The sequence below is a fragment of the Achroia grisella genome, unplaced genomic scaffold, assembly GCF_030625045.1.
Source record: "Achroia grisella isolate CSIRO2021 unplaced genomic scaffold, CSIRO_AGI_Agris_v1 utg114, whole genome shotgun sequence".
NCBI classification, from domain to species: domain Eukaryota; kingdom Metazoa; phylum Arthropoda; class Insecta; order Lepidoptera; family Pyralidae; genus Achroia; species Achroia grisella.
The window spans coordinates 407117-421858 of NW_026712585.1; the positions used below are offsets into that span (position 1 = coordinate 407117).

The window sequence follows — 14742 nt, forward strand, 5'->3', positions numbered from 1 at the left end:
TTTTCTATTCTATTCTATTCTATTCCACAATATAAGTGTACGCGGGAGGAAGCTCCTCTGAAACCGCACTGTCCGAGAACACTTAAGTTCTAACGTGTGGAGATGAATTCCCTGTCGATGGCGAGAGGTAGGATGGTAAATGGTAGCCGTAAGCATCATGTCAAACAATTCTTCAGAACACAGTCCTTTGTATATTCGTTAGAACACACACACACATACAGACCTCGACGCTGTATCAATGGCAACCATCATATATCATACATCAATAGCAGTTAATTCTTGGTGAATTTATACCAATGAACTAACCACTTCATCCTCATCTTATCGTCCTGCACTACTACCTCGCCAGCGCTGCAGCACACCGTTAGAGCAAGTGAATCATTTCAGTAAATACCACTGCCAAATCTCAATTGAATTGTATAACTGAATTACCTATGAACCCAGAAGTTATTAAGTCTAGCAAAATGACTCAGGTCTTTTCTAGAACATTCAATGTCTATTAATAGATATAATTCTGTATAAATGTATTACGCCCCAATCGTGTAATATCCGATATCTATCCACAATCAGTTTGTCAAATATTTGATATCTATTAGAATAGATAACATGCATATATAAATTTCCTTATTGTTCTAAATGATTTATACACTATCGTATCCTGAAGCAGTGACTCATATCAATCTTGTCTTTGGTTAAGAATGTTTTCCAGGATATTTATTGTCATAAACATATGTAGATATAATAGACCACGATCATTATCTACTCATTATTTTTTAATCTTGGATCTCATCAGGTTCTATAAAGATGGTTCGTGCCCACGACGCTGTACGATTAGCGTATTTCCAAAGAGAATCGGTGTACTAACTAATATCTTAACCGAACAACATTGTCGGCACGGCTCGATCGACTGTAGTCGAAAATACGCGGAATGCAATGCAATTTACGGGTTTAAATGTACTAACTTCCTTCTATTTCTCCGAACACTACATTCACTTAATATGAACAGGCAAGTTTATGTGTTGTTCTTTTTAAAATCAGTGCATTAACATAGAAGTGTAAATTTATTAGATTGTATTGTATTACTTTATCTTATATATATCTTAGGAATAGCCCACTACTTGATAAATCTAAATATATTGATTCCGCAATCAAATTTACATGCATTCTAATATCAATGATGTCAAAAAAAGTAAATACGAATCTATTGCAAATAAGATATATGTATCAAGCGAAAAAATTCTCACTATCATACAATTGCTAATAAGTACTGATAAAATAATATTACAGCACATGTCGTATTGTAGTTCCGTATCATTTTTTTTGATAAAACTTATCATAAATCTAATCTCAACTGATTTTGTTCACGATTGTAGTTTTTAAAAATGTATATACATACACAACTTACTTTTATATACTATATAGGTATATATATAAGTACTGGCTGTGCCGCGGTTTCATTCGCGTGAAATCCATAGCCTATATGTTATTCTGATGTAGGTATAAGCTATTTTACTGTAAAGTTTCATCAAAATCCATCCATACTCAAAATTTTCGCGTTATTAATAACATTATATTAAACTGAATTAGGCTGTAAAAAGTTGTTATTACTGCGACCAAGCAACTTGCTTTGTAATCTGTGTTCAAGACCATTGATTAATCGAATTTATTTATTGATTTCACAAGGTTCTTCGATTGATCATTTTTGATCTCAATAAAATAACAGTTTCGAGGAAATAAGCATACTGTTAGTTTTATCGGCATAGGTCACACACATTATTATTTCAATCTTGTGCTATTTTGAACTCTATAGTGTATTAGTTTATCTTTAAATATTTTTTTATTTGAAATGCTTATCTAACATAACAAATTTGATAATCTATAGAATAAATAATGTTACAGAAGAGCCATTAGGTGTTCTACTGTTGTACATTATTATGGTATTAAATATTACACAAATAATTTGTACATATACACTCAGGCTTATTACTTTTACATGTTGTAAATTGGATCTACTATATACAAGTGTCCATTTTTAGCTTCGTTACAAATGTATCAGACAAACTTTATATTTATACTTTAGTTGTGTATAAATATTTATTTTAAATTTTTGGACACAATAACTAAAACAAGATTTAGTTAAGTTCGTCAGTCTAAACGTTACAGAAAAATTAAAAAGAAGGCGAAGCTGAACTGAAATATATTTATGTGAAGTACCTAGTACCTAATTAAATTAAGTTAATACTTCTCCATGGTTGCTGGATATAATTTGTAACTCAACTCAAAAATCCATTGCATAGTTTAGAATATGTAAACGATAGAAACAGCGATATATATGTATAGATATACATAAATGACTTATCTGTTCTTATCATCTTTGACAGAGTCTAAAGCGGCGATTTAAATTTTATCAATCATACGTAACGTCAATATTTCAAAATCAATACATCTATTTCGTAAAACATGATAAATGTAACGGGTGTTGTGGTTTTTCTGGTGATGTTTTGTTTCAGTGCATCGCAAGTTGACGGTAAGTACCTAACATATGCATTGATTATCGATATGACGTAATTTTATCATTTACGGCTGATTGTCTATGTTGAGTAATTAAGAAATGATTGAAAACGACATGCACAGATGTTTTTCAGTTTTTTTTTAATTTGACCGCTTGATTAAATTACTTAACAAGTGTTTAATTAAGAAAAAATACAAATCTGTCAATTCAAATAGGTACATTTGGTTCAAAGCTTAGAATCTTAAAAAGTATTCGGGAAAACAAGTATTAATGGTCACTTCTCGATGTTGAGGAAAATATTGAAGAAGAGATTATTTCTCAATTTTTTTTAGAAAATAGCTAACACGATGCTGGGAAGGATTTTATCATTGCGATAATATTTTTTTGTAAAATGAGCTTTATATAGATATATTTTTTCATTTATCAATTCAATTGTACTCATCTTTTAGTCAAACCCAAAAATTTTATAATGATATCTAGATTTATAACATCTTATGCAAATTCCTGTGTGAATTCTTAACCCATGATTTATAAATAAATATTTTTTTAGTAGGTATAATAAAAATAGGCACGTCTAACATAGACACACTTGTTGAGTGTTAATTAAATAAAAAAAAACTATATTATTATTTTTCAGTAGTAGAGAACACAGAAACACCCACAACAGAGGTTGGAGAATTAATGCTAACCACGGAGGCTGAATTGGGGGCTGAAAACAACATTGAAGAAAACTGGCCATTAACGGTTTCCTTGTGCAAAAAATGTATATGTGAAAATAAAAAAGTGGAGTGCAGTGATAGTGACTCGTTTACGTTACAGGATGGTGATTTGGAAGGTAAGATCATTGAACTAATACACGCTATGTTTGAAGAGTTGGCATTGAACTTTTGAGGATTATTACTTTTCTTGCAAATATGTAATGGTAAAGTGGATGCAGAGTATAGTTAAAATTCATTCTGGGTGTTGTTTTTTATAAAAATGTAGTAATGCACCAAAACTATATACCAAACCAAAAGCTTCTTTCTTACTAATATTACAAATACGAAAGTTTATGAGTATGGATAGAGGGATGGATGTTTGTAACACTTTCGCGCAAAAATTACTGGACGGATTTTCATGAAATGGTACAGTAATATCACAATAACACGTAGGCTATAATATAAAAAGATATTATTTAAATTGCGAAATATAATGATAAATGTTAAGAAACTGTGATGCAGTCGAAGTTGTGCGGATATTTTAATATTATTCTGTGCGTTTTTTTATAAAAATGGAATAGAGCACTAACTCTATACCATGACGAGACTTGGAGCATTGGAGGATGATAAGGCGATAGTTCGATGAAAAGTTTAAACTATCACTTAAACTACGAATTCAACGCTTGCTTGCTTTAAAATCACAGATTTTTTTTACTCCAAGTAAAAATGTCTATAATTTTAAAGCATACACCTTTTAACATGACACGTTATCAGGTTATTGACTTTGGGGTTTTAACAGGCGTCGACATATAGGGTCACGTTAGTTAGGTCACTAATAAGAATTGCAATTATTAACCTAGTATTTGTCCTTTTTTATTATTGTTCGAATTATATCGTTGGTTAATATTGTCAAGGTTGATATATTTGACTCTTAAAATAAAATAAAAATATAATAACATAGCATAACGTAATAAAATATTAATAGAAGATATATAGAGTTCGTAAAGGAGTATACCAAGCTGAATGCTAGTGACAGTGTTCGTGGAACTGAACAACTTTTATTAAGATATAAATGAGAAATTGAAGATAAATATTAAAAGATGCAGACAAACTGCGGGGTCACGTGATCAGTCTAATATGAAAATTTCAACAATTGTTTCAGATTTCCACGATTAGCTTGTTAAAAGTGGTTCTGGTTGGACCCAGTAATTGGATATATGCTTATATTATACATTTGCTTATATTCATAATATAGGTATCTAAGCACGTATAATAACGACCTGACAATGTCACAATATCTGAATTAAATTTCTTACGAAATAATCCCAAATTATTTTCGCAAATTAACAAATCCGTGATTTGTGAACGTAAATTATATTTTCTAATACATTAAAATAAATATTTAAATATAAAAATACAAACTTTACCTATACTTTCAGGTCTAATTGCTACAGATGTTGAAGAATTGAATCTCAGTGGAAACTCTTTAAAGACTTTAACGGAATTGCCAAAATTGTCTATACAAACACTGAATTTATCGTGGTGTGACCTCAGTTTCTTAGATGGGTCACCATTCTTAAAATTGAAGAATCTTAAATATCTGGATCTAAGCCACAATGATCTACCAACGTCGGCTATCAATAAAATCTCGCTTGCGGTAAGACAACATATATATTCATAAATATGTGTCTCAAAGTAATTTCAATAGATTTAGTAATAATCTACACTATTAACTAAACTTAAGCTAAATCGTTTGGAATGCGTTTATCTCTGACATTATCAAAGGCGAAATGAAATGAAAAAAATTTATTGTGTTTGATATATCAAATACTATACCTACTAATAAATATTGTGCTGCGTCACTTAGGATTTGATCAAATATTACTAAACGGAACAGAAAAAAATCCAAATTTAGGAGTGATTTTCAACAGGCTCCATTTCAGTGAAAAATGGTCGTACAGAATATAAAAAATTGATGCTTGAAAATTCTAGTTATGAGATTTTTTGGGTAAAAATTTTTAGAGTTCCGGTTTTCATGCAATCCTGAGTAATTTTTTTATAATTCTTTTATATTTTTTTTTACTCAATGACCATGGAAAAATCTTCACCGATATGGGCGGGAAAGCTAAGGTTGAAGTGAAATTCTATAGCCCAATTAGCCTCTTAAATTTCGATCAGTTCCACGGTATCTTTAAACCAAACGATCAAAAATTTTGAAAAAATAAGTTTGTTTTCAAATTTAGTCTCCGACAAACACGACGGTGTGTCTGTACTGTCGGAAAAAAGCTAATAGACCGGAGAACTGCGTGATGTAATCCAATGAGTGGGTGGGACCTTTTTTTTAAAAAGAGCTGTTGCATCTTTGAGGATCAACTAGTTTTGCATATGTATTAAGTATAAGTTCTAAGTTAAACATATATTAGTTCTACTATGATGCAACTGGTTCAGTTGTTGTCATAAGTGTCATTTATGAAGCAAGCGGATCTAAGATGCGGCTTCAGAGTCGTATTTTTATAAAACAATTCATGATCACAACTCATTTAATTATTAATATCAACACAGACCTTTGCAGTATCTCTTACCAATAATATTACAATTCAATTATGGGGTTGGTCTTTCCACAGCATAAGTTCAAATGAATATGCTGAGATAGCTTTCATTGTGCCTTAAAAAAGAATTAAAAAAAACCCGTAAAGTTGCAACCTTTTCAGTTCGTTATTATTTTTGTTGTTGATTTAATTTGTTTTATTACATTAAATTATTATTTATTTTTTGTATACTTAGTCAAGTAATTAAATTATTCATTAAATTCAATACAATATATTAAAATAAATACTGTTTTCTTTTTTAGGGATATCTGGAGGATAACTTTGTCCTACCAAGACGATTTCCTGATATCACATCACTTAATTTGGCGTACAATGACATCCATTCTTTGCAAAAAGATGTTTTCATCTTCATGATGGAATTGCAATCTCTGGATTTGAGTGGAAATCCATTAGGCTACCTAGACCAAGTAACGATGGGTGCAATTAGTGATCTTACGAAACTAAAGGTAATATAATACATAAATATATAAACAATTTTATACCATGGAAACCAGAGCTGACAATCCTAAACACAGGTTAAAGGTTAACCTATATAGGCCAGTTCATATACCCACTTCACTGTCTTCTATTTTTTTATCACAAACTATTTTCAATTTATGTATAACTGCAGTTACCTTGATATGGATATTTTCACTTCAATATTAACTGAGTCAGTACATTGTACTTAAAGTCGTCTACGTAGATAGATGTCTATGGCCTATGCCATCGAGTAGCTTGCTTTATAATCTCTGTCTAAATTTCGAATCTTCGCACTATACAAACATTTGTATTCATGAGTGTTTGTATCGCTCTGGATATCTTTTATTTATATTATTTATGTTTACAAAAAAAAAAGTGTTTCCATTCGTTGTCTAAAAACCATAACACTAGCTCTCCTCGCCTTAGAACTAGATGGCGCTGTGTCAATTATCCTGGGATATTATTATTATTTAGTTTTGACACTAATTTTATTTCTTATGAGGTACTAATTTTAAAGATGATTTATTTAATTAAATTTCATATTGTTAGGAGCTACGTCTGTCTGGTTGTGGTTTGGAGAGCATACCTGAAGGTTTGTTGCGACGACAACGACGCTTGGAGAGATTGGACCTGAGCAACAATAAATTTACAAGTGTACCCACTGTGCTGAGTGAACCTGTCAGCTTATTATATTTAAACCTCAATAGGAACTTGATTAGTTCTCTAAACGAAAAAAGGTAAGATACAATTTATTTATTAAGGTAAAAATGGTACTCTATACAGTATTACATTTTGTTTATGTACATAGTATAAAATTAAATCTATACAATAGATTTTAATGCAGTTTTTAGCAGTAAATAGTTATTTAAGAGGAAGGTTTATATGTATAATATGTGCCCGTGCAATGCCGGGGCGGGTAGCTAGTATAATATAAATACATGGCTCGTATAATTGGCTAAAACCTAAAGCAGGCAGTTCTTAGGTATTACGAGGTCTTAGTTATTATTTGAGATAAAAGACACTCTTACAATACCTACAGGAGGTAATATAAGAGTGACATTGAAGTATATTATGAAAGTTAGTAATAGGTAATGGAATTATTTCTCTAGTAAGGAATGTAAAACTCATAATAAAAATAAAAATATCTAAACAAACAAAGTTACAGGCGTATGCCAGTCATGAATAAAAGAAAAATTGGGAATTATTTTATTAAATTAATTATTGTTATTTAAGTACACAGATAATTGTATCTGATCATTGGAATAATGATCATTAGATTATTGCCCAACTAATTGTTATATCTAATTATTTACAGTGCTATAACCAGCTTGACCGAATTGAAAGAGCTGCACTTATCAGGCCTTAGTATGCTGCAGTCGATAGGAGCTGGAGCATTGGGAGGTCTACCGAATCTGAACTCGCTTTATATTACTTATAATCCTAAGTTAACGAACATTGACCCCAGCTTTTTAATGTGGATAGAGGAAAATGAAGAAGAAAGGTGGCCACCGATAAAAGAGGTAACGAATACAGATGTCACCCTTCTCTATGACACCCAGAGGTATAAGAAAGTAATTAAAAATAAAACTGGAAGAATAATTCTTTAGAAAGTTCAAACCTAATGCAATTTTAAACAGTAAATAGGCAATCCAACTGTTAATTCCAAGACGTTTGCAGAAGAGCGGATGAGATGGCTTTCAAGCCATAAGGGGCGAAAAAATTGCATTACATTAGAATTCGATGGAGCGCAAACATCTTAACCACTATAGAAAATATGTCGGATTGTCCACTCCAGAGGCACTGCGTACCTAGTGCATCTGGACGTGGCTATAGATATATGAATTGAGAGATATGTATTGTAATTTACTAACGTAGTTTATTAATTGTTTACTAATATAATATGGATGGAAATAAATTAATGAACTTTTGAAATCCGATCAGAGCTATTGGTGATTGCCCCGAACTTTAAAACTCACAAGCTTTTAAATTCACAACTTTATTGCATTAGTGCAGATTTAGAAGTACAAACGACTGGTGACTTGGAACACGTTTGTTCACCGGCGCCTCCAAAAGTCGCAAAATACAAATGTAAATACTTTGTTCCAGTTACATTTAAACAACAATAATATATCACATATCAGCTCTAACTATGTAGACAACTGGCGAGAGCTGGTTGCAATAAATGTCTCCAGCAACCCATACATGTGTGACTGCAGCAATCAGTGGATGGTTGATGTTCTCGTGCCATTAGTAAGAAGGATTGACAGTGATGCGGATAATGACATGATGTAAGTACGGAACATGTGGTGACATTGAGTATTCTACATAAAACTAGCGAAAGAAAAATATCGACCTGGGCTGAATTTGATCTCTTTTAAATTATTTAAAGCTAATGATAAATATAGCATTTTTTCTAACTATTCTAATCAGCCGACCACAGCCGGCCTTTACACCGGACGAAAATGGAGAGTACATTTAAGAGTTCAAATTAGTGGCCGTCTTAATTAACCTCTTTCGTATGGGGCAGGATCGTTGACGCGACTGTGGGTACTGGAGATATAATAATATAACTGTCTGACTTGTCTAAATGAAAAACCACCCATATTATTATTTCAACCTAAAATTTTAAACAGAGTAACATGTTTAAAAAAACTGTCAAACTACGTTTCTCATAAGCCAGCGTATGAAACAACGAAGAATGGATTGGAGTAAAGGGGTATTCCTGGTCATATGAAAATTTGGATTCATAGCAAAACTAATTGAAAGAAAGATGTAGAGCGAATAAATACATTCTAATCATATTTTTTCCGTTATCGATAGCTGCAAAAAACCACCGGACATGCGAGGACTGACAATTGGTTACCTTTATGATATATCGAAGCGGTTGGAATGTTTATCGGAACTTACGATGGGAAACAACGAAACATCCAACGCAGGAATTATTCTTGGTATTATGATTGGTAAGTACAGAACATTTAACAATTTGGAATACAGATATTATCTACCCATAGTTCAGTTACTGTATCTAATTTTATAAATAACTTGGCTCTTTATAACAACTAAATAACTAGCTTGGCTTGGCTCTAACTGAACTTGTAGGGAAAACATTGTGTACATAAATCGGTACATTAATTTTTCTTTAGTAGTGCGAAGAAGCCTATATTGAAAAATCCTTCCGATACAATAGTCGGAGCATACTAGTTTCAGAAGAGTGCCTCGTTTATAAAAGAAATTGTCAATTATTTGTTGTTTCCACACTACAATTATTATAACTGTCACAACGTCATGCTATATTATGACCAATGACAGTTATTTCAAATTATTTAGCCTAGAATAAAAGGGAGTCGTCTGAATTTTTCACTATACAGAAGGATCGTATTAGATATGCAATCCCATGAATGAATGAAAGAAAAATAGTCCAAAAGAATAAAAGAAAATCTGCTCTAAGTTCTATGTTCAGCCATTCTAATGTATTACAATTTCTTTGCAGGTATTTTCGTCACATTCCCAATAGTGTTTTTAATTGTACTGTTATGGAAGAGAGGTTTCTTTTTAAGATGCAGAAGAAGATTAGTGAGGGATAACGATATCTATGACGTTGAGGAAACTGATGCATTTTAGTTTTCAAAATATATATGTCGATCGAACTGATACAATGAATTTAGTTTTATAAATTCCGTGATTGAATACATAAATAAGTCATAGTGAATATAAAATCTTTTGTACCTCGGGAGAAAAATATTGTTCCAATCATAATGAAAGAAATGAAAAATATGTTTTCTTTTTTATTTTCAGCGGGCGTTCGTACTAGATTATTTTGTAATCTAGTTCGAACGCCCGCTGAAAGTGTGTGTCCTAAAAGGGGTTTAATTATACATATTATATTAGTAAATCACTTTTTATCTATTTATAAACTTATTAAAAAATACCGTCCATTGCATAATAACTTACAATCACAATTGATAATGGCATTTCTTAATAACTATGATAACTGATCCCGAAAGTATTTTATACAAAAAATACTTTAGGTGTAAATAATGTAGGTGTAATCAATTACTAGCGATTTATATCTTTAATTTATAACAACTATGAAAAAGCATACGCGCTCAAAAACGGTACATAATTTTATTTTTTTTGTGTGTGTTTTTAGTTTTGTTAGTAATAATGAGTTACTGCATTTATTTTTAGACAATTACTATTGTTTTTAGTTAGATATTTTTCATTATACAAACGACAAAATTGTGTGCAGTGTAAGTTATCTGAAATCGTTGTATAGTTATATCTACTTAGTTTTTTATTTACCTCAAATTAAATTAGTTAAAAAAGATGACAAAGTTTAATTAAGCTATTCTGTAACGTAATAATTTTATAATAAACACGGCACGCAATTCTAATGTAGGTAAGATAATATAGTTATTTTTAGGAAAATATTATTATTAATCAAATTTCATAAATAAAGCTATATTATATACTGTTCATTGGATATCAAGTCTTGTATAAAATAATATATCTTAGATCTTAGAGCTAACTTTGTTATGGAGAATGTGAATTCGAGAACTGCACCGATTTGTCAAATTCTTTCACAGTTTGAAACATTTATTGTTATATAGTGATATATATTATGCTAATATATATAATACTCACAAAGTTATGAGAACTGGGATGTAGAGGCGGGCTACTAGAGTAATAATTACACACGTCTTCCTTAAGTCTTATTTCATTTTTCTTTTCTATTCTATAATTAATTCGTACTAATTGGTGCGGAAATATGAATCTCCGCAAGTTTTCTAATTATCATTAATCTGATCGACACTAAAGTAAGTAAGTACTTCTTCTATCAATTTATAATGCTAACTGACTCTCCGTAGATAATAAATCAAATAGCAATTTGAGAGTGACGTCATTTGACTCGACTCCTGTCACGTTGAATTCAAATATACCTACCTAACGAAATATGGGCATAGAAAGTACATTATTTTTTTGCCACAACTGGCCTTTACAACTTCACCAGACGATAGGGAGCAAGTGCAGATATCACTCCAAACCCGCGGAAGGACGTATGGAGCGGCTGAAGGCCGACTCCCGCCTAATGGATACGAGTTTAGTCTGAGGGCACCGCTAGAGATTGAGAACTCGGCTCAAGCCATCGTAATTTCGATCCCCGTTTGAATTGGACGGGGTTCGATCGGGAGTCTACACCACAACGTCGACAGTTGATAATGCTGCAGTCTATCCCATATGGGGTCAAGAAAGTTATACATACCTATACGTAATTTATCGTTTCAAGCTGAAATTTAGAAAACAAACTCAAATGTAATAATAATCTATTTGATAAATCAATGAGTTGAAAAATAAAGAATGAAAGCAGTATTATATTTAGTTTATTTTTGTACATATTTTGAATATTTTACTAGATTTATTTTAATAGATTATGTATATTTCATTTATGTAATTCGCTACCACAGGCTTGGGATGTCATAATTGCATGTTTTTTAGCTGGAACAAAAATATTAGCTATATTACTGTAAAGTACTAAGCTGACCAGTGCTACTTCGTCTGCATATCACTTACTTGACATTTATAATTATATTTTGCCCAATTATCTTTTTAAATTATAGCCATGCCATAGGCATTACACTCTAATGTATAAGTTATAAAATTGTAAAGTTTTATCAAAATCTGTTGAGTAGGTTTTGCGTGACAGAGTAACAAACATCTATCCATCCATACTCACAAACTTTCGCGTTTATGATATTATTACTAAGATAAATTTCAGAAATTAAAGACGAATATTGATCATGACAAAAATGACAGATCGAAATTAATATTAAAATGTACAAATGAAACAGTGTTATAATTAAAAAATTAATATTTATGTCTCACTGTCTCTCTATTAATAAAAGAATTTGGCTAAGAATAAAAACTTTTATAATAAAGAAAAATAAAAACTTACGACTAATAATAGCATTTTAAAAATTTTGGTTTCAGTAATTTCTTGATCCTCATCCGGAACACCGCTAATCTGAATTACAAATTACAAACATATATTATTTAATTAAAAATGAGAAAAACTATTCGTCCAGAGTTCGATTCGAAATTCAGTTAAATGGTGTCCTTATGGGAGAAAATGTAAATGTATATAAACAATTAACAATTATCATCTATACATATAAATAAAATTGGAGTGTATGCGTGTAATATTGAAATAACCGTTTTTTACTACATGCATATGAATATATATACTGTACATATACCAAAATAAGATTTTTTATAGTTTTTGTCTATCTGTCTGTTTGTTCCGGCTAATCTCTGAAATGGCTGGACCGATTTTGATGAGACTTTCTTTGGCAGGTAGCTGATATAATAAGATAATGTAGGCTTTACTTTTACTTGAGAAAAAAATTTAAATTCCACGCGGACGAAGTCGCGGGCACAGCTAGTTACAAATAAAAATCTGTCCGTTTGTAATTTCAAATTAACAGCTTTCACTAAATGTAAAATATAAAGTAGGTACATACGGTCTCTATATAATTTTAAAATATGTATGTCAGTCTGTATGTTTGTGTGTTCTTGCTAACCTAAACGGCTGGACCGATTTTGAAGGGACTTATAACTCGCAGGTAGCTAATGTTATAAAAGTAACTTAAACTACTTTTAATTAGAAATGTTATTTATTTTAAATAAAAAGTTACGCGGACATAGTCACTGGTAATAGCTACCGTACATTAGATCTACTTACTCGCTTTTAGTGGGCCCAGCAAGACGCATGACTTGGGATCGCATGCAACGGTAGCTGTGAGATTTTCGAAAATGATGACACCTGAATATAATTAATACTATGTTCAGTGATAATAATAATAAATGGGAATCCATTATCACGGACCTACAGTTAAAATTCACAGATAATAATAGTATGTAATATTATACTATCTGTGATAATACGAGTAGTAATACTCCTGGGCAATTCACACAACGCCATACCGTCCCAAAATAAGCAGAGCTTGTGTTATGGACATTAAACAAGTGATATAAATACTTAGATATTTTTATTTGTAAATGCATCTATAATATACATAGAAATCTAGGTGAGACTGATACAAACAAATACAAATGTTTGCACCGTGCGAGGATCGAAACCGCGACCATTGAAAGTAAAGCATTGTCTACCATGACCGCTTGACCACCATGGTCAAATATTTACACAGTTTTTGAAATGTCAAATAACGAAAACTCATTTCATATGAGAAATGCTATGAGAATACATTTTATAACAATTATACGTAAAAGATAGAGCGACAGCTACTAGGTATGTACCTAATTACTAGTACTAGTGTAATGTTTACCCTTTGTAGTAACAAAGGGTAATCATTACACTAGTACTATAGATACTGGAAAATTACTTAAATTAAGAAAATAAATTATTTATTATTTTACACCTATGTCCATCCATTCGTCCGTCCCTTTTGGCATGTACGCAGTGGCTAGGTCTGTTAAAATGTAAAATGAATCGAGTGTTAAATTTTATCACTGTAACACACAGGATTAATTTTGTTCAATTAAACCAGTTATCAAAAACATGCATTTATAAAAAAATGCAGGTTTATAATATTATTATTATTAAATTATTTTCATAATAAACAATACTGACCCCGTTATTGCCGCTTTTGCCATCAAATTTAACCTGAAATAGATTTTTTTATTAGAAAATTTATAAAATATATATAATAATATAATATAATTTTGTTATCTATATACGCATTAAACGTGTACCTAAGAACACTGGATGATTTCTTAATAACGGTGATATTAACATGTGTAATTAAATATTGCATGCCTAATTAGGCAAGCATAATTGGACTTCATATTTCAATCGTAACTCATATAAAGTACCACTCTAACATGTTTATCGGAAAATAAATTTGATTTAATTTGATTAAGACTCATAACACTACATACATTAGAGACGTAAATAATTAATAATGGAAGACGGCCATTTCACCATTTTATATATTTCATAGTCATTGCCGTAACTGTGGTTCTAGGGTAAAGTTATAGCGTAAGGTCTAATTAAAATCCTATTCATAATAAATGTAAATGTATTGCAGATACTTAGGAACTTAGATATCCTTAAACTTTCGTATTTATAATACAAAATATTTATATATATATTGTTAACTTAAATTATTGGGTTGTTTGTTTGAAACATCGAGAGAGTTGATGTCGAGAGGGAAATTAATATATATATATATAATATTTACTATTTTTATTTATATATTTACCATCCCAATTTGAATGGTGTTTTCCGTCTGTTTATTGTAGAGTATAATCTTCTTAATCCACGACCTTATAATAAAAAAAATAATATTATAGTTATTTTTTCAGTTAAATATAAACCATGCTTATAAAGAAAAGGGTTCATGTAGCAGCCTTATATCTGATATCTTTGATATTTTTATTCTATTAT

The 14742-nt window shown here is 30.8% G+C and overlaps 2 protein-coding genes across 4 annotated transcripts in view; one reads left to right on the forward strand and one right to left on the reverse strand.

Annotated features, from left to right (window-relative positions):
- The window catches only part of LOC131850244 (uncharacterized), a 29509-nt gene that overhangs the window by 5599 nt on the left and 9168 nt on the right, over window positions 1-14742 (reverse strand). For 2 of the 3 annotated variants that reach the window (XM_059200433.1, XM_059200415.1), the window contains exons 16-21: window positions 14558-14621; window positions 13927-13959; window positions 13715-13765; window positions 13018-13098; window positions 12232-12300; window positions 11652-11774 (exon numbers count right to left, since the gene is read on the reverse strand). In XM_059200433.1, coding sequence (XP_059056416.1) covers window positions 12234-12300; window positions 13018-13098; window positions 13715-13765; window positions 13927-13959; window positions 14558-14621 — 296 coding nt within the window. In that variant the 3' untranslated portion in view covers window positions 11652-11774; window positions 12232-12233. Of the gene's footprint in view, window positions 1-11651; window positions 11775-12231; window positions 12301-13017; window positions 13099-13714; window positions 13766-13926; window positions 13960-14557; window positions 14622-14742 lie in introns of those variants that run through there. The other variant, XM_059200423.1, reaches the window with a different exon arrangement.
- LOC131850496 (leucine-rich repeat neuronal protein 3-like) lies at window positions 2461-9899 on the forward strand. The gene is made up of 9 exons (XM_059200733.1): window positions 2461-2527; window positions 3150-3347; window positions 4650-4867; window positions 6062-6265; window positions 6828-7015; window positions 7594-7798; window positions 8385-8566; window positions 9099-9238; window positions 9769-9899. The coding sequence occupies exons 1-9, from the start codon at window positions 2461-2463 to the stop codon at window positions 9897-9899; spliced, it is 1533 nt and encodes a 510-aa protein (XP_059056716.1).